General features: G+C 42.2%; 1 protein-coding gene across 1 annotated transcript; it reads left to right on the top strand.

Moving 5' to 3' along the window:
- The first annotated feature begins 1777 nt into the window (after positions 1 to 1777).
- On the top strand, positions 1778 to 26165 carry LOC109569152 (olfactory receptor 10Q1-like). The gene is made up of 2 exons (XM_019974455.2): positions 1778 to 2255; positions 25544 to 26165. The coding sequence occupies exons 1-2, from the start codon at positions 1903 to 1905 to the stop codon at positions 26163 to 26165; spliced, it is 975 nt and encodes a 324-aa protein (XP_019830014.2). The 5' UTR covers positions 1778 to 1902.
- The last annotated feature ends 1213 nt before the right edge of the window (positions 26166 to 27378 follow it).

Here is a 27378-nt window from a genome sequence, read left to right as displayed (position 1 = left end):
TTTACATGAAGATGTCAAGAACTAAGCATAATTATCATCCCCATTTTTCAAATTAAAAAACTGGCACTCAAAGACATTATATATAGCCTAATATTACAGAGATGGAATCACTCAAACTACATCATTTAAAATCAAAACTGATTTCACACTCACACACTGCTCCTCCACCTCCTCCTGTTGTATATGACGTTGGATATGCTACGTAACATTAGCAATCATTCACAGCATTAATGAAGTTCAGAAGAGAGAAAGAGAATGAATGAAACAGACACTGCTTGCTAACTGTTGGAAAAGCAGAGGCATTCACGCCCTAGGGGCTCTTGACATTTATTCCTGACAATCTCTAATCACCCTAAGCTGGTTTATGTGAATAGCACTTATCAGAGTGCTGCTTCTGGATACGATTTCTCTTTAAAGCTCATAGTAAATAACACATATTAAACTAGGGAAATTTGAATTAAGGTTGAATGTTGCCTCTTTTCCATCTTTCTTTAAGATCTGTTTATTTATTTTGGTTGCTCTGGGTCTTCGTCGCCGTGTGTGGCCTTTTCTCTAGTTGTGGTGAGTGAGGGCTCCTCTCTGGTTGCGGGGCACAGGCTGCCCACTGTGATGGCTTCTCTTGTTGCGGAGCACAGACTCCAGGCTGCACGGGCTTCCGTGGCTGCAGTGTGTGGATCCAGTAGCTGTGGTGCCCAGACTTAGCTGGCCCACAGCATGTGGGACATTCCCAGAGTCGGGATCAACCCGTGTGCCCTGCCTTGGCAAGTGGGCTCTTCACCACTGGACCACCAAAGAAGTCCTTTTCCACCTTCTTGAATGAGTTGGTCTTCGAAAAGTAATGGAATGGGTGCCCTTTGAGAGTTAGGACTCTTCATTAGAAGGTTTTCAAGGAAGCTAGACGGCTTGTCTTAGATTTTACTTTAGCTTCTTAGAAGAGAGGAAAGGCAAATGGAAACAGGCTTGGTCTTTCCCATTCATCCCTAAACTCACAGGAAGGGTGCTCAGTTCTCTGACAGCTTATGATCACATGTTTTCCCATAGCACCACAAGCCAGGAGGAGCCCTGTGATACAACTCTCTGATTGGACACGGCTAGAACAGGAGTTGGGAGCACTTTGGCCTTGGAGGGTTATGCCCGACACTGTCAACATTAGGCTTGTGTCAGCCCTTTGCCCATGGGCATTGGGTTTTCTTCCTTCATTTTCCATCATATCACTAGTTTTTCAGGGTTATATTCTTGTATCTCCAAGCCAGTGCCTCAGGAGGTGTTGTGTGTAAACCTGTGAATGAATAAATACTTCCTGTTCTCAACGGCCCTGGCTCTCAAGAATTTCTTGACACTTTCTTGTGAATTTACTAAAACAATTGAATTTTCATTCCACATCTACTGAAAATAGCTTTGAATTCCATAAAATTCTCTGCCACATTTCCTCAAAAGATTCTTACACAATGTAGCCCAACTTTTGGCAGTTAGAAGTGAGAAAGTGAAGTCGCTCAGGCGTGTCCGACTCTCTGTGACCCTATGGACTGTAGCCTACGAGACTCCTCCATCCATGGGATTTTCCAGGCAAGAATGCTGGAGTGGGTTGCCATTTTCTTCTCCAGGGGAATCTTCCCAACCCAGGGACTGAGCCCGGATCTCCTGCATTGTAGGCAGACACTTTACTGTCTGAGCCACCAGGGAAGTGACATCGTTAGAAGTGAAGTTAGAAGTGAAGTTGTGGCTATTTATGTGAAGAAACTTGTTAAAAAGGGAGGAAATAGAGAATAAGTCTTAATTCTTCTAGTTTCTAACTCCAGTCTTAATTAGATTGCCTCATGCCTCAGAGTATGAACTGATGTGTTGTTAGTCTGACTCTTTCTTTGTATTAATAACTCTCAACAGAGAAAGTCTGTTAACTCAATGTCCTGGGGACACCGCTCATTGCGGATGGAATTCGTGCTCCTGGCCTATCCCTCCCAGTCAGAGCCGCGCATCTTGTCCTTCCTTGGGGTCAGCCTGGTTTATACATGGGTCATCACTGGGAATGTCCTCATCATGGTGGCCATCCAGACCGAAGCCCGCCTCCACACGCCCATGTACTATTTCCTGGGCAGCCTTTCGGGAGTAGAAATCGGCTACACTGCTGTGGTGGTGCCCCACCTCCTGGCCAACATCCTACGGTCAGAGAAGACCATCACCCTGCTGGGCTGTGCCACTCAGATGGGCTTCTTCATGGGACTGGGCAGTGCTGACTGCTTCCTCTTGGCTTCCATGTCTATGATTGCTCCCAGGTAGCACTAGAAAGAATCTGCCTGCCAATGGAGGAGACACAAGAGAGACGGGTTCCACCCCTCAGTTGGGAAGATCCCCTGAAGTAGTGAGTGGCAACCCACTCCAGTATTCTTGCCCAGAAAATTCCATAGACAGAGGAGCCTGGCAGTCCACAGGGCTGCAAAGAGTCAGACTTGATTGACCACAGTGACTACTCTGTGCCTCTTCCGTGCCTTTTGAATGAAAAGTGTCTGCTGCTGCTGCTGCTGCATCACTTCAGTCGTGGCCAACTCTGTGTGACCCCATAGACGGCAGCCCACCAGGCTCCCGCATCCCTGGGATTCTCCAGGCAAGAACACTGGAGTGGGTTGCCATTTCCTTCTCCAATGCATGAAAGTGAAAAGTGAAAGTGAAGTCACTCAGTCGTGTCTGACTCTTAGCGACCCCATGAACTGCAGCCTACCAGGCTCCTCCATCCATGGGATTTTCCAGGCAAGAGTACTGGAGTGGGGTGCCATTGACTTCTCCACTAGATGGGGTCTAAAAGTTCTTCCAGATATAATTCCACAGACTCAAATCGGCAAAAGCACCCTGAGCTCCAGGGACATCCTAAGGAAATCATAATGTCTTTACCTTGAAAATGAGGACTGGGGAGGTGGTAGTTTTTCAGAGAGGAAATGCCACTTGGGTCCTTCCTGCCCTGGGAGTTGCACTGACAGATCACGGTCTAGGCCGGAGTCATAATTCACGACACGGCGATCTCAGCAAGGCGGAGGGCCGTCTCCGGGCTGTACCAGAACTGGCTCAGCTGCCAGTTCTCTTCTGTTATCCTCATGTTGTACTTGTCGTCACCACGGATGTCAGAGTGGTGCTGCTTCTGCTCAGCATAAAATTCCTGCAGAGCTGCAAGGCATGGAGGGGGGCAAAGGGGGTGCCTCGTCTTCGGAAAAGTGTCTACTATCATCCAAATTGGGAATGGACGCTAGTTATAAGATTCAGGATTTTGAGTCTGGGTTATAATTTTTATAACTGATTGTCTTATGACACGTATTTTGTTATGATGTCTCAAGTACCCTTGAAAAGGATGTGTATCCTGTAGCTGCTGAGTGCAGTCAGTTGAATTAAGCTAGCTAATGGTATGGATCTAATCTCTATCATTATCTTTGTCTACTCGTGTTATCCATTCCTATCAGAGGTAGGTAACATTTGCAACTATGATTGTCAATTGTCAATCTCTCCCTTTACTTCTGCAATTTTTGTTTTGTTCTAGGTCTTTTATTTCCCTTTTTTCTGAAGCTCTGTTATTAGACGTATATACATTTAGCATGATTATATCCTGTTGATGGATTAACCGTCTTATCATTAAGCAATGTTCATTTTTATTGCTGGTAATATCCCTGGTCCAGAAATCTACATCTAATCTTAATTTGTCCACATTGTCTTTTTTATGATTAACGTTTTCATGGTACGTATTGCTCTTCCTTTTGACTTCTACCTGCATTTCCTCATCTACAAGGTATGGCTCTTATCAAGAGCATATAGTTTATACTTTTTCTTCTCAATCCTGATTGGACAATTTAGAGTACCATATTTCCATGTGTATTTTACTCATCTCTTCTCTGTTTCTTAGTTTCTCCTTATCAGCCTCTTTTTGGATTTGTAAACATTTGTTTCTAACAGCTTTTCAGATATTTTTTTTCATATTTTGTAGTTGCATTCTTATCATGGCGTACCAAGAACTGTTATAATACTTTTGAAGTAAATGTGTAAGAAACTTTGAACAGTTTAATTCCACTTTCTGCCCCCATATTTGTGCTCTTATTGTAACATCTTACTTATGAATTCCATCATACATTTTCATTTTTGTTTTAAATAGTCAACATTTTTAAAGGTATTCTAAAAGTAGTCTCCTACATTTTTATCTTAATTTTAAGAATATTTTCACTGAATATAGAATTCTAGAAATGACCGTTTTTCTTCCATCTCTTTAAAGATGTCATCCCATTGCCCTTTGGTTCCCATTTTTCTGATGAAAAATCATTGTGGTTTTGTGGAGGAGGGCAGGGGTTACCACCTAAAGGTACATTTTTTTCTCTTTATCTTTGATTCCCAGCCACATAAATACAATGAATCTAAGGTTTGGTTAGGACTGGCGGGGAGGGGGGGCGGGGAGTAAGGAATTCATCATGTTAAAATAAGATAAAATGGAGACTACACTTGAAAATCCCCTGAGCAGACAAAACCCGTTAGGCCATGTAAGCAAAATGTAATCTAGCTTATTTCATGAATATAAGTGAAACTCTACTTAGATATTTCCTTCTGTCCCTGATAATCATAAACAAAATTGAAGTCATCTTCCTAAAGTGGTATAGCACCTTTTACCCAAGTCCTCTTTCACCTGGAAATTCCCATTGTAATAAGCAATCATTGTATAAGTTAAACAACTTCTCCATTCTCACTTTATAAGCCATCTTGTATTAATAACACCATGCCTCTGAGCTTCAAATCACTTTCAGTTTGAAGTCTCCCTTTCTGCTTAGAGTTTCTTGCTCAATATAATATCCATATGAAGTAAAGTTCTCTAAATTTTCTTTTGACAACTGTATTTAAAACACATCTAAAATGCAAAATAAATCCACCCTCTTCCAAACCCCCCAAAACCTCATCTCATTATAGCACAACTCAGGTCCAAAAATCTTATCCAAATATCATTAGTTCAAAAGTCTCAAATCTCATCATCCAAACTACCTAAATAAAGGTGTAGATGAGACTTGGGGTACAGACATGCTAGGGTAAGATCCTCCCCTTCTGCAGACCGAGAACCAGAGAACAAGGCGTCTGTTCCCAACACACACCATGGGGCAGGCATAACAGAGCAGTTCCAGACATTTCCATTCAAAATGAGAGAAACTGGAAGGAAAAAGTGGATTTCTTGGTTCCAACCAATTCTGAAATCAAACAAGGCAGATTCCATTCTCTTTCCCGGCCCGGGAATAATCCTCTGTGGCTCACAACTCCCAGCTCCGGGCCCACCGAGTCACTCCCTGTGGCCCACGGCACACTCCCTGGCCTCACTGCTTCCCCAGAGCCACCTTTCCCTTCTCTTGAAGGGTAGCACATGTTTCCCAGGTGGCTCAGCGGCAGAGAATAGGCCTTAAAATGGAGGAGACATGGGTTCCGTCCCTGGGTGGGGAAGACCCCCTGGAGGAGGAAATGACAGCCCACTCCAGTATTCTTGCCTGGAAAACCCCGTGGACAGAGGAGCCTGGTGGCTGCAGTCCATGTGGTCACAAGTCAGACATGACTGAGCGCCCACACAGCACATCTGCAGTTTTCTCAGACTATTACGTACTTGCCGAACTTGGGGAATATAATCTCCTTTTCTTTCTTTTCTTTCCTTTTAAGCTACATTTAATGATTCTATTTGACTGGCTGGTTAGTTTTTTTGGTTTAAGCAAAAAGTGCTAACTATTATTATATGTTCTGTGATTTCCAAAATTGCTGGTATGGATAGAAAGGTACGTTATGTGACGCCCCTGGGAACAATTTCTGGTCCCAGCATTTCACTGCTGCTGCCAGAATCAGAAATCCACAAAACCCAGAAGATGCTGGCTATAAAACCTTGCCCCTAAACTATGATCCTTGCCAGCAAAGCTGATGACTTGCATATTGCTTTTCTCCTCTCATTTTCCTCTTTTTTAATTGTGGTAAGACCACAACATGAGGTATACCCTTTCAACAAATCTTTAAGTACACAACACAGTTTTGTTAACTACAGCCATAATGTAAACCAGCTCTTTAGAACTCATTCTTCCTGCATAGGAAATCTATACCGATTGAAAGGCAATTCCCATTTCTCCCTGTACCCAGCCCCCTAGAAACCATGATTCCACTGTCTGTTGCTATGAATCTGACTATTTCAGATACTTCAGATAAGTGAAATCAAGCAGTATTTGCTCTTCTGTAGCTTGCTTTTTTTACTTAGCATAGCATCCCCAAAGTTCATCCACCTTGTCACATATAATAAGATTTCATTTTTTTAAGATTGATCGATATTCCATTATATGTATATAGCACGTTTTCTGTATCCACTCATTCCCCAATGGACACTTAGGTCATTTCCATATCTAGGCTATTGTGAATAATCTTGTAACAAACATGGGATTATGGATATCTTATCAAGGAGGCCCCATAAAAAATAAATATGTAAAGATCATTTATATTGTATATACAGCTGACTTAATTAGATACTATAGTTGGCAAGTATATAATTTAAACTTTTTAAAGTTGATTTCTTTCGAATTTTTCTTTATGTTTTAAAAATGCTCTTGTTGCACTTTTTAAAACTTTATTGTGGTAAGAACAGTTAACACAAGATCTATCCTCTTAACAAATTTTAAGTAAACAATACATACTAATTACCTTCTAAATCATACATAAATATCCAAGTAACTTAACAAAGAGCAATAAGAAAGTGCACATTTTCAAAAACACGATGTTGGATGACTAAGTGAATCAAATCACCTATATTACTGTATGTTCATCTAAGTCATAAGAAAATAAAAAAAATCCTAACTGTTCAATATTAGGGATTCATTTAATAAATTGTGGGACATCAATACTACTCATATTAAGTTGTCACAAAAAACATGACCGTGAACACGGTATTTGAAAACACAGCCTACTTTTTGATGGAAGTACTATATGCTGTCATTGCAAGAGTGTAAAATATGTTTGCAGGAATGAGGTCATCTGAACAAATAAACATATCTGGTGAGAAAAAAATGGAAAATAAGTCTGAGTATAATCTCTGTATGCATGTAACTACCCTCCAATGTTAAGAACCAGCACAGAGCTATTTAATTCACGATTGCCATGAATATAAAAGCAAGCTGTCTTTCTTCACATGGATTTGTAGATATTTTGGACTTTATGGACAAGTTTGATATGCTTATCTGGGCTTCAGAAAAGGCCATATCGCCTGCTGTGGCTTCTGCCCTAAGACTCTTTCCCTTCTCTTTTCCCGGCAGGCTTGTCTTCTCAGACCACCACCTGCCTAGAGCCTAAGAGCGCCCCTCCCAGAACTCAAGTAGCCTCTGCACCTCTCGCACATCACATCACTCTCAGGCTTAATCCCCAGCATCCTCGCCCTGCTTTGCTTTTTGTCTGTAGCACTCACCCCTTCTGACACATTATCGCATGTTCTTTTTTAAATTTTATTTATTTTTAATTAGAGGATAATTTGTTTTACAATATTGGGTTGGCTTCTGCCATACATCAGCATGAATCAGCTCTGGGTATACATGTGTCCCTTCCTGCTTGAGCCTCCCTCCCACCTCCCACCCCATCTCAGCGCTCTGGTTTGTCGCAGAGTACCCGCATATGATGTATGATGTCTGTATGTCCCTGCCACATACACCAAATTCCCACTGGCTAGCTGCTTCACACACGGTAATGTGTATGTTTCAGGGCCACTTCTCAGCTCGTCCCGCCCTCTCCTTCCCCACTGTGCCCACCGGTCTGTTCTCTATGTCCGCGTCCCGCCCTCTCCTTCCCCACTGTGCCCACCGGTCTGTTCTCTATGTCCGCGTCCCCACTGCGGTCCTGCATATAGGATCATCAATACCATCTTTTTAGATTCTATCACATGTTCTTATCCTTACTTTCTGCTCATTGCCTTTCTTCCCCTCTTCAAGAACACAGCCTCTATGAAGGTAAAATTCTCATCTCTTTTGCACACTGATATATCCCAAACGTTGGACATAGAATCTGGCTCATAGTAAGAATTCAATATATATGTGTTTCATATTAAATAAAGATACATTATTAATAATGGGCATATGACAGAGAGGGCTTCCCTGGAGGTTCAAATTCCCTGGTGGCTCAGACAGTAAAGAATCCACTTGCAATGCAGGAGACCCAGGTTTGATCCCTGAGTCAGGAAGATCCTCTGGAAAAGGGAATAGCTACCCACTCCAGGATTCTTGCCTGGAGAATTTCATGGACAGAGGAGCGTGGCAGGCTACTGTCCATGGCTACAGTGTCAAAGACTTGGATATGACTGAGCAACTACTTTTCACATAAGACAGGGATGTGGAACTTGACTAAGAATTAAAGGCAACGGTGAGGATAAAGTATATGGTTTTAATTCCACGAGGTTGGAGGGAGGTGGAAAAGGAGAAACAAATATTTAAATGAGTAGGTTAAGAGGTGGGACTATACAGGGAACTCTACTCCACGCTCTGGAGTGAGCTAAATGGGAAGGAAATCCAAGGAAGAGGGGATATGTATATACATGTGGCTGATTCACTTTGCTGTACAGCAGAAACTGACACATTATAAAGCAACTATACTCCAATTTAAAAAGAGGTGGGAATATAGCTATAATTACCAAAAAATTAGACAGGTATATAAATATCTTGAAAGACTAGAACAGCCTCAGCACAGGGAAAACGTGATCAAGAAATAGAAATAAGTAGGGTAAGAAAAAGTTTCCTTGGAGAAGGAAATGGCAACCCACTCCAGTATTCTTGCCTGGAGAATCCCAGGGATGGGGGAGCCTGGTGGGCTACCGTCTATGGGGTCGCACAGAGTCGGACATGACTGAAGCGACTTAGCAGCAAGAAAAAATGAAACCAACGATCAAAAGGAATCATTATAGGAAAATGCTTCATAATCCTGCTTATCAAGAAAAAAAAACACAGTTCATAGAATTTTAGAGCTGGAAAACTCCTTGGAGTCCGTTTAAGCCAACACCTCACAGGACAGGTATGGAAACCTGCCCACTTAAGAGCTCCACTGTTTGCCTGAGGTCAGTGGCTATATGGCAGATGCATAATTAGATTCCAGGTCTCCAGATGCCCAGGCTAGGGCTGAATTAGTGCATTATACATGTTCCGTGAGCTCAAGCTGAAAGGAATGTGTGTCTCTTCAGCAAGGCTCACCAGGATATTGTCTGGAATATAATATGAGTAAGTTCCCTGCTGGGTATAGAAAAGGAATGAGAACACCCGTCTGGAATTCCCGGATAACGGCTGTTGATGGTGACCACGGAAAGGAGCTGCCGGCTAGTCTTGTTTAGTTGATCAACTCAGGAAGTTTTTCTCAAATATTTTCTCTGGCTGGCTTTAGTTGAGGGGAACCACGGGGGAAATTCCTCCTCTGTGGGGACTCATTAACTTTAAAGAGGTGTCATAGAGGACAAGTAACCTGACTGAATCCGGCGAGACTGGACCCTGCATTAAGGAGGAGCTGTAGGTCTTCCCACTCAGGATTGGGATGATTCCATAGGATAATCCTCCCAAAGGATGTTCCTCTTATCCTGCTCCGTCCTTGCCACAAATCTCTGAGAGCTGTCTCTTCTTATGAGTATCAGCATGCAAAGGATGCTGTTCTCCATTCTCACCTAGACATTACGGAGGTGTCACCCAACGTCCACCTGTTCTCCCCAAGAGACGCTGCACAGCATGAGGGTCATGGATCCTCATTCCAAGTCATGCTTTGAGAAGAGGAAAAATAGGGTCAATGATTTTCCTGGAAGAGCTCCTCTATCCTCCATGCCAAGAACTTTTAACATCTCAGCAAGAAAAGTTAACCTGATGGATTGAAGCAAATTTCAAAGCGGTAAGGCAGCATCTCAAGAGACAATTTCTTTTATTTGATTTTGACTTTATTTCTAAAAATAGTAATAAAACACAAGCATCTATAGTGCTTTGCCATTGGAGAAGAATATCCATATACATAAAATTGCGCAGAACAAACAAGTTCCCAGAGTAGGTACTACTATGCACTTTTACAGATGCAAAAAGGGTTGAATTACCTCACATCCTATACCTAAAAAGTGTGAAGCTAAGATAAAACTTGGGTCTTTTGTCTCTTCTTTTAATATACTGTCCATAGGACTTTTTTCAATGGTATGGCATGGACCTCAGTTTTTTTCAAGTAGAATTAAATCATAAATCCTTATTGGTGCTATGTGAAAAAAAAAAAATATATATATATATATATATATTCTGTGGTGAAACAGATTTGGAAAATGTTTGAGGTAAAATGAAACTGTTTGCTTTACACAGGGCCTCCCATAACTTCACTGTGCTAATATTCACTGTAACTCTTGAGAAAAATGCTTCCCAAGTTGACCATGAACTTTTTCATTTCTGAGGTGTCAAGAAGAAGTCTATTCTAAGGAACACAATTTAGGAATTACTTCCTCAGAGGATGTTTAAATTCTTTTACACATCATGTTCTGTTATATGGCTGAAGCTAGCAATTGGCACCCCACTCCAGAACTCTTGCCTGGAAAATCCCATGGATGGAGGAGCCTGGTAGGCTGCAGACCATGGGGTCGCTAAGAGTTGGACACGACTAAGCGACTTCACCTTCACTTTTCACTTTCATGCACTGGAGAAGGAAATGGCAACCCACTCCAGTGTTCTTGCCTGGAGAATCCCAGGGACGGGGGAGCCTGGTGGGCTGCCATCTATGCGGTCGCACAGAGTCGGACATGACTGAAGCAGCAGTGATTATGTCTTATAATTTTCTTACACATCTGCACATAGCTGAGCCCAGGACTTGAGTTCTTTACGTACTCCACACATGCTGGTCTGCTTGATTTGTATACTGATAAGTTACAGTGGCCTCAGAGCTGAGGTGACGAGAAGGCTTTGGGGGAAGCTCAGAGAAGTACCTGTCATTACAGTTGGGGAAAGAAGAGAGTGAAGGAAAGCTTTACAGGAGAAATGGTGCCTGAACTGAGCTCTGAAGGAGAAGGTGCAGCTAGGGAGTGGAAGAGGAGTGTCCGAGGTGGAAGGAGCAGATAATGCCAAACCCCCAGAGCAAGTGGAGCCGTGGGAAGGAACTGAAGACGGTTCAGTAGAGCTGGGGCAGAAAGCACAAGGTCTTTCCAGGTGACACAGTGGGATACAATCCGCCTGCCAAGCCGGAGACCCGTGTTCAGTCCCCAGGCCAGGATCTCCCCCAGAGAAGGAAACGGCAACCCACTCCAGTATTCCTGCCTGGGATCCCATGGACGGAGGAGCCTGGCAGGCCACAGTCCCTGGGGTCACAGTCAGACAAGACTGAGCGACTGAAGAACAACAACAAAGTCAGGCAGAGCACTTGATTCACTCACTGGTAGTTCCCCTTACTGCTGATTCTGTTAACTCACTGTGAGCGCTAATTCTGACGACCACTCTATAGGGTAACTATATATATCCTGTGTAGCTAAAAGTCTGAGATTCGTGGAGATTCAGTAACTTTGTCCCAGATTCTGAAACTATGAAACGGCAGATCCAGAACCCACACTCTTGTTGAGAGATCAAATGTCTCTTAATTATCTTGGTCTTGGTAATCATTTATATATATATCAAATCATCATATATACAATTACATTTGTCAGTTTTTCCTCAATAAAACTGGTGGTGGGAGAGATTGAAAAAAGGTATAATTAACTTGAGAACGGCTTAGTGGTCATCATTAGGGGAAACTGTGTGCAACAGAAGTTTTAAAGAGTTTTCAGATTGCTCTACGAAAGACGTTGCTCCGTTTAGCTGTGTTCACAGGAGCAGACCGAGTGTGGGCACGTTTCCCAGCAGCTCTGCCAGGCCCGTCCCATTTGGGTATTTGCACTCTCTTAGCTTTTATATCATTTTGTTGTACATAAAACATGAAATATACTCAAGGCCTGTATGTACACTTTACACTCTGGTAACTAATCACATAGAAAATAGATTCAGGCCCCATGTATGCTCATCACTAGCGTTATGCCTCTGAACAAGGCTTAATCTCAGCAGACCTTGAGTTTTGCACAAAGGATATATGTGGGACCAGGTACCTCTTAAGTTCCCTTATAGTTACCAGACACAGAGATCCAACTTTACATACACTTTATAAATAAGCACACATTTGACCTATGGGCTTTGCTATGGTTTCCTGGCTCACTGATATTTCCACAAGTGTTTAGGTTTTATATGCACAGTGTTTACGGATTAGCAGGAAGCATATATTACACCGTGAAATACTGCTTCATCAGTCATTAAGGAATAACTGCTAACTAGACGAGCTTCACAACATTATCAAACTTATTCAATAAGCACATCAATAGCTTAATTGCTGTGCTTCCCACTAGCCATTAATCAAGTGAATCCATCCCATCCAAACCTTCCTCTTTGCATGCAGCAGACACATATAAACAGAATCACCTTTGGACTAGGAAAGCCCCAGTCTATGTGGGGCTAAACTAACTGCAGCCTAAGTGGGCTATAGAGGTGCCACTGGATATTGGCTCTGAAAGAAGTTTAAAGGACATGAGATTTAACTATAATTTAACTATAAACTATTTTACAACACAAAATAATTCAATCTAGTTCAAACCAAATTTATTGTAATGAGAAACTCTGATGAACAAGACAGACATTCTTGTGTTTGTGGAGCTTAAAGATAGCCCTGATTGAAATGTTTACCAAAATGGCATTGCCAGGAGTGGAGTGTTCCCCAAGGAAGGAATGTGGGCACCCAGAAAAAGAGTAAATTCTGCGAGTAGCAATGATAACAGGTCTGGGAGATACTCTGAGAATAGTTTTTGAAAGAGTAGTAGAAGACAGAATAATAAATGCAGCTTTACGGATTTGCATGGACTGTAATGTAATCAAGAGATGAAGTTTTGAACACCTCTTGAAATACAATAGGATGATAAAGACTTGGAACACAGAAATGTGTTGATATTTGCCCAGTACTCTTTTGGACATGAAAAAATAAAGAGCTGGCACAGGGATAATGTTATTAAGAACTTTTTTAGATACAATCAGCCTCTCATACATTGTGTGCATGCGTGCTAAATCGCTTCAGTCATGTCCAACTCTTTGTGATGCTATGGACTCTAATCTGCCAGGCTCCTCTGTCCGTGGGATTCTCCAGGCAAGATACTGGAGTGGACTGCAGTGCCCTCCTCCAGGGGATCATCCTGACCCCAGGACTGAACCCATGTCTCTTACACCTCCTGCATTGGCAAGCAGGTTCTTTGACATTAGCACCGGCTCTCATACATTAGCCAGATGAAAATGTTGACATGGCCAGATCTTTCATTTGGTCAGTGGCCTAAAGAGATGAATTTGAATGACAAAATCCATTACTCATAGTTGAAAACTTGAATTGAAAACATGAGGAAAATGTTCACAAAGATCGTGCCACACATCTCAAATGGTACACTTAACAGCAATGATAATATTTATTCTTACATTTCTTAAATAAATGAAGAAAAATGTATGTTTCTACTAAACAACAACATCAGCTTCACCAACTCTTATTTTGCTCAAACTCTATGGTACAAAATGGGGTCACCTAGCTTATTACTCTATTTTATTTTGCTGAACCTCAAATGCTTCGCTATAAAGAAAATAAGCAAATGTATCCTCCAAGTGTGAACGTATGTCGCAACTGATGAGATAAGAGAAAATGTGCATTCTTTTAAAATAACCCTCAGCAGCACTCCAAAAATGGTTTGAAAGAAACATCATTAGAGTAAGTGCAAAACCCTTGAAAGTGGCCATTGAAAGGGAAAATGCTTAATTCATAAGTACAAAGTTTGGGGGTTTTTTTTATGTTTTATAGACTCACTTTGAATATATGTGGTAGTTTTTTCCTTGAAATTACCCTGACATAACTTGTCCTAGCAGACATCAAGCTCCAACACTATATGTCTTGCTTTATCCATAAAGTGTTTTGCAAATCTTGACAGTTCCCATCCAAGCAAAAGCTGCTTATTTGATTTTCATGTCTTAATAGGGGCTTCCCCGGTGCTTCAGCTGGTAAAGAAGCCACCTGTAATGTGGGAGACCTAGGTTCAATCCCCTGGGTTGGGAAGATCCGCTGGAGAAGGGATAGGCGACCCACTCCAGTATTCTTGGGCTTCCCTGGTGGCTCAGCTGGTAAAGAATCTGCCTCCAGCGCAGGAGACCTGGATTTGATCCCTGGGTTGGGAAGACCCCCTGCAGAAGGGAAGGGCTACCCACTCCAGTATTCTGGCCTGGAGAATATACAGTCCATGGGGTCCCAAAGAGTCAGACACGACTGAGCAACTCTCACTTTCAGGTGGTGCTAGGGTAAAGAACCCACCTGCCAATGCAAGAGGCACAAAAGACACAGGTTTGATCCCTGGTTTGGGAAGATCCCCTGGAGTAGGAAATGGCAACCCACATCACTATTCTTACCGTGGAAAATTCCCTGGACAGAGGAGCCTGCTGAGCCACAGTCCATGGGGTTGCAAAGAGTTGAATACTACTGAGCAACTGAACACACACACACACACACACACACACACACGTCTTAATAAGATAGATTCGTTTTTAAATGTTTTCCTGAGTTAAGATCTATCTTATTTGCTTTTGGCAATAACTCCGGGAGTTGGTGATGGACAGGGAGGCCTGGCGTGCTGCGATTCATGGGGTCGCAAAGAGTCGGACACGACTGAGCGACTGATCTGATCTGATCTGATCTGAATCACATTATTTTACTGAAATATCTCTTCCATTTTATTCTTCTTCCTTTTCTCTTACTCTTCTTTTTATTTTCAATGCTTAGTAGAGCAACTCAAGACCTGGGAGAATACAGCTCTAGAGGAACCTCACTGCCCACTGGGGAAAAGATAAGAACTGAAGGGTAACTAGCCAAGGGACACTCACCATCATGAGAAAAGAGAAGGGACGTCAGTGATGTTCGCTCGACACTTAGCACGCCCCAGGCACATTATACATTTGAAACACTCAATCTTCATAAATTTCCCACATTCACATCTCCAATCACACATTAGAGAATCAAGGCTCATCAAGTAATGTAACTAGTGTAAAAATTAAATTAGTAAATCAGGGCAGTTTTCACACTCAGATCTAATTTTTTAATGTTTATTTGTTTGGCTGTGCTGGGTCTTAGTTGCAGCATGTGGGACCTAGTTCCTTGACCAGGGATTGAACTCAAGTCCCTTGCATTGGGAGCTTGGAGTCCTAGCTACTGGACCCCCAGACAAGTCTCTGTACTCAGATCTGACTACAAAAATTCATGCGATCAACACTCTATCATTCTTCTCAACACTATGTTAAAATACCAAAAGATAAAGGAAATTTTTAAATTTATTAAATTTTTACAAAATTGGGTACACTTATTGTCAAATGTGTAAATATAGAAAAGCATAAGCCATAAACTAAAATCCCACCAACCTGGTAATGCTCATTGTTAATATTTTAAGATATATTCTTTTTTATGAATAGAAATCATTATCTGTTAAATGGAATCATGATTTAACAGTTTTTTATGATCTGTTTTTTCATGGGTTTCCTGATCTCATAAAGCATTTTTCCACATCATTTTCAAATGATTGCATTTTCCCATCACATGGCTAGACCCCAATAAATTTAAGCATTTTCTCATTAATGATATTTGGTTGGTACAATTTTCACTGTTATATCAGAAACTGTAATGAATATTCCTGTCAACAATTTTGTGCACATACATGATTAATTTATAAGAATAAATTCCACAATACATTATTGCTGAATCAAAGTGAATGCATTTCAAGTCTTTTATGACATACTACCAGATTGCACTCCACACATCTTTATAGCACTGTTATACTTCCAGTAACTAGAGCTTCCCAAATAGCTCAGATGGTAAAGAATCTGCCTGCAGTGCAGGAGCCCCAGGTTCAGTCCCTGGGTTGGAAAGAGCCCCTGGAGAAGGGAAAGGCTACCCACTCCAGTATTCTGGCCTGGAGAATTCCATGAACTGTATAGTCCATGGGGTCGCAAAGAGTCAGACATAACTAAGGGACTTTCAGCAATATTTGGGATTATATCCCTCTTTGCAACTTTCACAACACTAGATATTATTTTTCCAAAACAGTTTCTAAGCAGAAAATTTTATTTAAGTTTATATTTATTTGAATAATAATGAAATTGAATGTTTATATGTCTTTGAAGTTTTCTTTTTTGAATTGCTTGTTCTTCTGATTATAAACTATTTTGCTGGGGGGTAAATTTTCATTTTCTATTCAGTTTGCTTATTGTATTTTTGACACACAGAACTTTTAAATGTTTATTCTGTCCAAGTGTCAATATTTTTATGTACTCTGCTTATTTGGTTGTAAGTCATTTGGTTGTACTCTGAGATCTGAAAAATATTTATCTACACTATCTTCTAGCTTTCTTCCACTTTTTAAAAATTTGAATCTTAATTTAATAAAATCACATCATTACAAAAATGAATCCAAATTGTCGAAGTAAGTTTGGGTGAAACCCAACTGAATTTTAAGCGTACAGTTCAGTGTGGTTGTAGGAATGCTCAAACATGTCAGAGAATAAGCCGCAGGTCTCTTGTGCTTCGTATATCATGGGCTTCATACAGCACCTTGCACAGGGGGAAGGAGGAGCACTGGTTAATCTGACACATCAGCTAAGCTCAGTTAGGAGATTCCCTATCACATTCATTTGGAACCAGCCACCGCGACGAACGTCCTACTCATCTCAGTCTTTCAGTTTGTTCTGTTGCGTCTTAAATCAAACAATCAAATATTCTGCATCCTTTTTCTGTCTTCTTTCACAGGCTACATCCTAAGACACAGTGCTAGATAAAAGTGATGCTAGCCTTTTAATGTCACTATACATAAACTTGGTTGAATTTTTTTCTCATGTAAGTGTGAGATACTCTTTAATAAAACATAAACCTCACTCCAGTGTCCTTGCCTGGAGAATCCCAGGGACGGAGAAGCCTGGTGGGCTGCCATCTATGGGGTCGCACAGAGTTGGACACAACTGAAGCGACTTAGCAGCAGCAGCAGCAACAAACCTCTCTTAAACTTATTTCCAGAGGCAAAATACTTTTCTCAGCTTACATTAAGCTATTTTTATCTTATATGCGTGCTCACACTTTCCTTTGTTTCCTTTGGCTCTCTGCACTATATTTTTACTTTTTAAAATCAGATTGTTTGGAGTGGATATGCTGTGTGTTTATTCTACTGATGATTATTACTCAGAATTTTATGTTTGAATAGGTAGTCCTCTAATTAGTCATATCTACATGAAATAGCTCTTGAATTCTTGCTTCCATTGATTGAAAAAATTAGTATACTTACATTTCTCCCATGCTTCACTACCAATTTCCCAATTGTGCACTTTGTGGTTTTAAATATGCAGAGCTATTCTAACTTTTTGCATTTTATACTATGCATTCTTTCAATAATTATCTTTAGAATTTTTTTTTTTTTTTTTTGCTTTTAACAGTATTTGCATTAACCACTTAGTGTTAAATACATATCTTATTCTTTGATTTTTCAAACCAAGTTTTTACATTGCAACTCCCTCAATCTTGAATTTGGTTAATCACCCAGTTCAGTCAGTTCAGTCGCTCATTCATGTCGGACTCTTTGCAACCCCATGGACTTGCTTGGACTACTTTCTTCAATTTAACTCTGAATTTGGAGTTCATGATCTGAGCCACAGTCAGCTTCCTGTCTTGTTTTTGCTGACTGTATAGAGTTTCTCCATCTTTAACTGCAAAGAATATAATCAATCTGATTTTGGTGTTGACCATCTGGTGATGTTCATGTGTAGAGTCTTCCCTTGTGTTGTTGGAAGAGGGGGTTTGCTATGACCAGTGCGTTCTCTTGGAAAAACTCTGTTAGCCTTTGACCTGCTTCATTTTGTACTCCAATGCCAAATCTGCCTGTTACTCCAGGGATCTCTTGACTTCCTACTTTTGCATTCCAGTCCCCTATAATGAAAAGGATATCTTTTGGGGGTGTTAGTTCTAGAAGGTCTTGTAGGTCTTCATAGAACCATTCAACTTCAGATTCTTCAGTGTTACTGGTTGGGGCATAGACTTGGATTACTGTAATATTGAATGGTTTGCCTTGGAAATGAACAGAGATCATTCTGTCGTTTTTGAGATTGCATCCAAGTACTACGTTTCAGGCTCTTTTGCTGACTGTGATGGGTACTTCATTTCTTTTAAGGGATTCTTGCCCAGAGAAGTAGATACAATGGTCATCTGAGTTAAATTCACCCATTCCAGTCCATTTTAGTTCACTGATTCCTAAAATGTTGACATTCACTCTTGCCATCTCCTGTTTCAGTTCAGTTCAGTCATTCAGTCGTGTCCGACTCTTTGCAACCCCATAAATCGCAGCACATCAGGCCTCCCTGTCCATCACCAACTCCTGGAGTTACCCAAACTCATGTCCACTGAGTCGGTGATGCCATCCAACCATCTCATCCTCTGTCATCCCCTTCTCCTCCTATCTTTCATCCCCTCCTCCTCCAATCTTTCCCAGCATCAGGGTCCTTTGCAATGAGTCAGCTCTTTGCATCAAGTGGCCAAAGTAATGGAGTTTCAGCTTCAGCATCAGTCCTTCCAATGAACACCCAGGACTGATCTCCTTTAGGATGGACTGGTTGGATCTCCTTGCAGTTCATGGGACTCTCAAGAGTCTTCTCCAACAACACAGTTCAAAAGCATCAATTCTTTGTTGCTCAGCCTTCACAGTCCAACTCTCACATCCATACATGACTACTGGAAAAACCATAGCCTTAACTAGATGGACCTTTGTTGACAAAGTAATGTCTCTACTTTTTGATGTACTGTCTAGGTTGGTCATAACTTTCCTTCCAAGGAGCAACCGTCTTTTAATTTCATGACTGCAGTCACCATCTGCAGTGATTTTGGAGCCCAAGAAAATAAAGGCTATCACTGTTTCCACTGTTTCCCCACCTATTTTTCCATGAAGTGATGGGACCAGATGCCATGATCTTAGTTTTCTGAATGTTGAGATTTAAGCTCTCCTTTTCACTCTCCTCTTTTTCACTCTCCTCTTTCACTTTCAAGAGGCTCTTTAGTTCTTCTTCACTTTCTTCCATAAGGGTGGTGTCATCTGCATATCTCAGGTTATTGATATTTCTTCTGGCAATCTTGATTCCAGCTTCTTCCAGCCCAGCGTTTCTCATGATGTACTCTGCATATAAGTTCAATAAGCAGGGTGACAATATACAGCCTTGACGTACTCCTTTTCCTATTTGGAACCAGTCTGTTGTTTCATGTCCAGTTCTAACTGTTGGTTCCTGACCTGCATACAAGTTTCTCAGGAGGCAGGTCAGGTGGTCTGGTATTCCCATCTCTTGAAGAATTTTCCACAGTTTATTGTGATCCACATAGTCAAAGGCTTTGGTGTAGTCAATAAAGCAGAAATAGATGTTTTTCTGGCACTCTCTTGCTTTTTCGATGATCCAATGGATGTTAGCAATTTAATCTCTGGTTCCTCTGCCCTGACCACTTCCAATTTGCCTTGATTCATGGACCTAACATTCCAGGTTCCTATGCAATATTGCTCTTTACAGCATCAAATTTTACTTCCATCACCACTCACATCCACAACTGGGTGTTGTTTTTGCTTTGGCTCCATCCCTTCATTCTTTCTGGAGGTATTTCTCCACTGATCTCCATAGCATATTGGGCACCTACCAACCTGGGGAGTTTATCTTTCAGTGTCTTATCTTTTTGTCTTTTCATACAGTTCATTGGGTTCTCAAGGCAAGAATACTGAAATGGTTTGCCATTCCCTTCTCCAGCAGACCACATTTTGTCAGAACTCTCCACCATGCCCCGCCTGTTTTGGGTGGCCCCACATGGCATGGCTCATAGTTTCATTAAGTTAGACAAGGCTGTGGTCCATGTGATCAGTTTGGTTAGTTTTCTGTGATTGTGGTTTCCATTCTGTCTTCCCTCTGATGGAGAAGGATAAGAAGCTGATGAAAGCTTCCTGATGGGAGAGACTGACTGAGGGAGAAACTGGTCTTGTTCTGATGGGTGGGGCCATGCTCAGTAAATCTTTAATCCAATTTTCTGTTGATGGGCAGGGTTGTGTTCCCTCCCTATTATTTGACCTGCAGCCAAACTATGGTGGAGGTAATGAAGATAATGATGACCTCCTTCAAAAGGACCCATGCATGCACTGCTACACTCAATGCCCCCAATCCTGCAGCAAGCCACCACTGACCCATGCCTCCACCAGTTATTCCTGGACACTCACAGGCAAGTCTGGGTCAGTCTCTTGTGGGGTTACTTCTCCTTTGTCCTGGGTCCTGGTGCACACAAGGTTCTGTTTGTGCCCTTCAAGAGTCCATTTTTGGCAGTCTGTAAGTTCTGGCAGCTCTATGGTAGGGTTAATGGTGACCTCCTCCAAGAGGGCTTATGCTATCCCCAGGTGTGCTGCACTCGGAGCCCCTGCCCCTGGGGCAGTCCACTGCTGACCCGGACCTCCGCAGGAGACACTCAAACACAGTTCGGGCTCAGTCTCTGTGGCATCTCTGGGTCCTGGCGAGCACAAGGTTTGTCTCTGGCCAGTATGCGGTTTGGTTCTAAATGCGCTTTCACCCCTCCTACCGTCCTGCTGGAGCTTCTCCTTTGAATGTGGATTATCTTTTTTTGGCAGGATCCAACATTCTCCTGTCTATGGTTGTTCAGCAGTGAGTTCTAATTTTGGAGTTCTGGCAGGAGATAATGAGCGCACATCCTTCTACTCCACCATCTTGGAGTAATATTAATCACCCAACAACCCAGATTTTTTTGTTGAGAAATTATTTTAATTGTATTTAAATTGAATGGCATGCAAGTGTCAACTTAAAAAATATTCACAACATAAAAGTATGTTTTATTTGGTGGGAATTTTTAGGACTTCAAGACAGCACCTCAAGTGACCCTGAGAACTACTCCAAGGAGGCGAGGGGAGGAGCCAGGTTACATACAAGTTTTATAGCAAAGGGCAGGTAGTCTGAATGTCAAAAGTTAAAGGTTATTATTAATTAAAGAAAACCAGGTAACCCAAGCTAAGGAATTTAGCTCCTGTCTATGTAGGGGAAAATGCAAGAGTCTGGGTTCACTGAAATCATTCCTTTGACATGCACCTCATCTATCTGGGGCCAGTTTCCTGTGTTTTCACATCCTGAGCTTCCTTTCCTCGGGGCTTACCTTAGGGAGTGACCGTAGGTCTGCTGGCTGCTAGAAGGCAGACAGTCTCCTTCCTGCGTCCCTCAGGGCTCACCAGCTCACACCGGAGGGCTGGAAACGCTGATGACTGTGACATCCTTATTTACTGATATCACAGGAAATTTTCCACTTCTCACAAGCTTACCTGATTTTATTGCTCTTCACTTTACTGTGTTCCCTGGTGGCTCAGAGGTTAAAGCATCTGCCTGGAATGCATGAGACCAGGGTTTGATCCCTGGATCGGGAAGATCCCCTGGAGAAGGCAATGGCAACCCACTCCAGTACTCTTGCCTGGAAAATCCCATGGAGGGAGGGAGAAGCCTGGTAGGCTACAGTCCGTGGGGTCGCAAAGAGTCGGACACAACTGAGCGACTTCACTTACTGTGCTTCACAGATATTTCCTCGTCTGACGAGTTGAAGGTTTGCCCTGCATCAAGCCGTTCTGTTGATGCCATTTTCCAATAGATTTGCTCACTTGTTTCTGTGTCACATTTTGGTAATTTCTTGTAATATTTCAAACATTTTCATGATTGTTCTGTTTTTTATGGTGATCTGTTTCCTGTGATCTTTGTATTACTCTTGCAAAAAGATTATGACTGGCAGAAGCTCAAATGATCATTAGCACTTTCTAGCAATAAACCACTTTTGATTAAGGTATCTATATTTTTATAGTCAATGGGGTCACCAAGAGTCGGACACGACTGAGTGACTAAGACTTTCACTTTCACTTTCATATTTTTAAACATAATGCTGTTATTGCACATTTAATAGACTATAGTACTGTGTAAACATAACTTTTAAACGCACTGGGAAACAAACAAAAAAAAATTGTGACTTGCTTTATCATGATAATTGCTTTATTTCTATGGTCTTGAACTGAACTCACAGTATCTCCAAGGTATGCCCATGTTTCCTAAGCCCTGGTAAATTTGAGAAAGTCTTTCTGTTGTTTTTGAACATAAAGCTCTAAAGCCTGAGTATAGCATTCTTTCACAAAAAAAACTTTGCTTTTCTTTAAACTCTGTAGACATTGCTCTATTGTCTCTTGGGGTTTTGTATCAAAAATAAAAGTGCAGCCCAGTCTAATGTAAAAGCGCTTAGTTGACAGGTACTTTTCCCTATCCTCATAAAACTTATGCATCTGATGGTTTTAATGCCTATTTGAATTCTGCTATTGCATCTTTAGTTTTCTTATTTTCTTTTCTTACCTCAGGCAGCTCTGCTTCATTATTACCTGATTCCCTTTACATGTTCCTTTCATCTGAATTTGTCCAAGTCTTAAAAGTTTAGGTTCATGGTTGAAAAATTTTTAAAAATATTCAAATGAGAGGAAATACACAGAGTATATATCAGAAAGGGTTGTAATAAAAGATGTTTGCCTAGTTTCATATGGAGTCAAAACTGGATGAAAAGGGAAAAACTCATGAATAAATTATAGTGTAGCCATAAAAAAATGGGATACTATAACACAGTGGGAAGAACAAAGACCCGCTATACAAAACAGCAAGACGAACTTTGCAGACATAATGTTGAAGCCAGGTACGATAAAACACACACTTTACTATTACATATATAGATTGAAACACAGTTTAACTAATCTTCAGTGATAAGGCCAAAAGAGTGGTTATCTTTGTGAAGCATAAAGACTGAGAGAAGACATAAAGAATGTTTGCAGGTTACTAGAATTTTTCTATTTCTTAATCTTGATAGAGTTTATGCTGGTACATTAACTGTGTAAAAAACAGATCAAACAGTACATTTAGAATGTGTGACATTCTTTCTGTGTATGCTATATTTCAAGAAGAATGTTTACCAAAAATGTAAACAATACATCGATTTACCTAATTTTGGAAATATCTACAATTATTAATAGAGTCAGTCCTCCCTATCCACATGTTCTGTACCCATCAGTTTAATTCAGTTCAGTCACTCAGTCATGTCTGGCTCTTTGTGATCCCATGGACTGCAGCACACCAGGCTTCCCTGTTCATCACCAACTCACTCTCAGGGCCTACTCGATGTCCGTCAAGTCAGTGATGCCATCCAACCCTCTCATCCTCTGTCATTCCCTTCTCCTCCCACTTTCAATTTTTCCCAGCAACAGGGTCTTTTCAAATGAGTCAGTTCTTCTCATCAGGTGGACAAAGTATTGGAGTTTCAGCTTCAGCATCAGTCCTTTCAATAAATATTCAGGACTTATCTCCTTTAGGATGGACTGTTTGGATCTCCTTGCAGTCCAAGGGACTCTCAAGACTCTTCTCCAACACCACAGTTCAAAAGCATCAATTCTTCGGCGCTCAGCTTTCTTCACAGTCCAATTCTCACATCCATACATGACTACTGGAAAAACCATAGACTTGACCAGACAGATATTTGTTGGCAAAGTGATGTCTCTGCTTTTTAATATGCTGTCTAGGTTGGTCATAACTTTCCTTCCGAGGAGTAAGCGTCTTTTAATTTCATGGCTGCAGTCACCATCTGCAGTGATTTTGGAGCCCAAAATAATAAAGTCTGTCACAGTTTCCATTGTTTCCCCATCTATTTGCCATGAAGTGATGGGACCAGATGCCACGATCTTAGTTTTCTGAATGTTGAGTTTTAAGCCAACTTTTTTCACTCTCCACTTTCACTTTCATCAAGAGGCTCTTTAGTTCCTTTGCTTTCTGCCATAAAGATTGTGTCATCTGCATATCTGAGGTTATTGATATTTCTCCCATCAATCTTGCTTCCAGTTTGTGCTTCATCCAGCCCAGCGTTTCTCATGATGTACTCTGCATATAAGTTAAATAAGCAGGGTGACAGTATACAGCCTCAACATACTTCTTTCCTGATTTGGAATCCGTCTGTTGTTTCATGTCCAGTTCTAACTGTTGCTTCTTTACCTGCAAACAAATTTTTCAGGATGCAGGTCAGGTGGTCTGGTATTCCCATCTCTTTAAGAATTGTCCACAGTTTGTTGCTATCCACACAGTTGAAGGCTTTGGCATACTCAATGAAGCAGAAGTAGATGTTTTTGTGGAACTCTGTTGCTTTTACAGTGATCCAATGGATGTTGGATCTGCACCCATGGGTTTGATCAGTCAGCAATAGAGAACTTTTTTAATTTCCAGAAAATTCCCCAAAGCAAAACTTGAATTTGCAGGGCACCAGCAACTATTTCGGAGAAGGCGATGGAACCCCACTCCAGTACTCTTGCCTGGCAAATCCCATGGATGGAGGAGCCTGGTAGGCTGCAGTCCATGGGGTCACTAAGGGTCGGACACAACTGAGCGACTTCACTTTCACTTTTCACTTGGATGCATTGGAGAAGGAAACGGCAACCCACTCCAGTGTTCTTGCCTGGAGAATCCCAGGGACGGGGGAGCCTGGTGGGCTGCCGTCTATGGGGTCACACAGAGTCAGACATGACTGAAGTGACTTAGCAGTAGCAGCAACTATTTACAAAGCATTTGCATTGTATTAGGTATTATAAGTAATCTAGAGAGGATAAAAAGTATATGGGAGGATGTGTGTAGGTTATAGGCAAATACTATCCTGTTTTATGAAAGGAACTTAAGCCTTCCTGGACTTTGGTATCAATCTCCCACAGATAACAAAGTACAACTGTACGCAACTCTTTAACTAAATACAAGCAAAGAATTAGCCCTTGTCAATTGGATTTTAAATAGCAGAGTTTAAAAACAAAAAAGACATCTCTGTCAGCAGAAACTTCTGTAGATTAGAATCTATCCCATTCCTGAAGATTTCCCAGGGGGAATGTACCATGCCCTCTATTGTGAATTCATTTCCAAACACTGAGATTGGAAACTGGATACTAAATAGGCAATTCCAAATCAAAAGCAAAATTTTAAGTCCTTGATTCTACTCACACAATTGAGTAATTCAGGAAAGGCAGTCTCAGCATCTTCTGGTCTTCTTCCGCAGGAGACATGTGTGCGAGGAGCCCTGTCCTCAACCAGTCTGGCCCCACGGAGTTTGTGTTTCGGGTCTTCACCACCGTCCCAGAACTCCAGGTCCTCCTCTTCGCCCTCTTCCTCGTCCTCTACTTGACGATCCTTTGCGGCAACACGGCCATCATCTGGGTGGTGTGCACACACAGCCCACTCCACACCCCCATGTACTTCTTCCTGTGCAATCTGTCCTTCTTGGAAATCTGCTACACCACCGTGGTGGTACCCTTGATGCTTTCCAACATTTTGGGGGCCCAGAAGCCCATCCCACTGGCTGGCTGTGGGGCCCAAATGTTCTTCTTCGTCACCTTGGGCAGCACTGACTGCTTCCTCTTGGCGGTCATGGCCTATGACCGCTATGTGGCCATCCGCCACCCGCTGCATTACATGCTCATCGTGACCCAGAAGCTCTGCGTCCGGATGGTGGGCTGTGCCGGAGGCCTGGCCTCCCTCCTCTCCCTGCAGCTCACCGTCCTAATCTTCACCCTGCCCTTCTGTGGGCACCGCCCAGAAATCAACCACTTCCTGTGCGACGTGCCCCCGGTCCTGCGGCTGGCCTGCGCAGACATCCGCGTGCACCAGGCCGTGCTCTATGCCGTGGGCAGCCTCGTGCTGACCGTGCCCTTCCTCCTCATTTCCGTCTCGTACGTGCTCATCGGCTCGGCCATCGTGCACATCCGCTCTGCGGAGGGCCGCCGCCGGGCCTTCTCCACCTGCTCCTCCCACCTCGCCGTGGTCCTGCTGCAGTACGGCTGCTGCAGCCTGGTCTACCTGCGCCCCCGATCCAGCACCTCGGAGGACGAGGACCGCCAAATCGCCCTGATCTACACCTTCGTCACCCCCTTACTCAACCCCCTGATTTACACTCTGCGCAACAAGGATGTCAGAGGCGCTCTGAAGAATGCCTTGGTCAGTAAAGCAGCCTCAGACAACACTTGAAGGCTTAGGGGGCTGAGGTGGGTGTCTGTCACTTGCCATCATGACAAAGATAGCACTTTCATGCTTTCCCACCCTTTGCCGTTGATTTGACTTTTTGCCCTGTTTGGCCCAGGTCCACAACCTGTACTCATCATAGCAGTCCAAGAGGAAAGACTTCCTCTTCCCGCCTGATAATGAGATGTGCTGGGACCTGGGCCCCTTGCTTGCACTGCTGCAATGCTTGCTCCTGGCTCTTCAGAAGTGGCAGTGGCGGGGGGAGGGGGAGGGCGGGGAGTGGGTCTGATAATGAGATTGCACATGCAGCATCACCCTCCAATTAAAAATTAATAAAAAAAATAAATTGGTATAACCTTTTGTAACTGACAATTCAGCCCCTGCCCCCAGTGCTGAGTAAGAGTAATGAAGACAACCTGGATATGTTCCAGTGTCTCCTAGTTTATGGTCTATGGAAACTTGAATAGAATTTGTATCCTACTGTGTGTGAACATCATATGAATCTTTATTAGGTTGAATTGGTTCACAGTGCTTTTCATATCTACTATATCCTTCTACTGAAATGGCAACACACTCCAGTACACTTCCCTGGAGAATTCCTTGGACAGAGAGGCCTGGCAGGCTACAGTCCATGGGGTCGCAAAGAGTCAGACACAACTGAGCAACTACACATCAACAATACCCTTCTACTTTTCTGTGTACCCATTCTATTAATTTTTGATTGTTTGATATTGAAACTCCAACTAAAAATCTTAATTTATCTTCTTAAAAAGATAATTGTAATATATAGTGGAACTAAATGTAACTTTGTTCTGTATTTTCCAAGTCTCCTGTAAATATGCTATCAATACTTTCATAATTTAAAAAATAACAAAGAAAGAAAGAGTAATGAGATCAAGGTTGTGAGGACAAAGAAAGAGAAATTTATTAATTTGCTGGCAAACGAGGAGGGTAGCAGACTAGCATGTTGAAAACTGCCCTTCTGCTCTCTGAAAGAGGGTAGGTCAATTTAAGGAGAATTATGAGGGTCTGCGTGGCGGGACCATGTGACCAAGGCTTTGCTGAGCAGGTGCCACTGTTCTTGACTTTCCCACGATTCGTGGCCATTGTGGTTGTCTGCCTTTGGTCAAGATGTTCCGACAGTTTTTCTGCCGACCACAGGTCCTAAGCACCTGTGACTCAAGATAAGAACAACTAGCAAAACAGGAAAGAACTTATC

Source organism: Bos indicus, chromosome 15, assembly GCF_029378745.1.
Source record: "Bos indicus isolate NIAB-ARS_2022 breed Sahiwal x Tharparkar chromosome 15, NIAB-ARS_B.indTharparkar_mat_pri_1.0, whole genome shotgun sequence".
NCBI classification, from domain to species: Eukaryota; Metazoa; Chordata; class Mammalia; order Artiodactyla; family Bovidae; genus Bos; species Bos indicus.
Note: the sequence above shows the minus strand (reverse complement) of the source record. Positions and strands in the feature narration are given on the sequence as shown.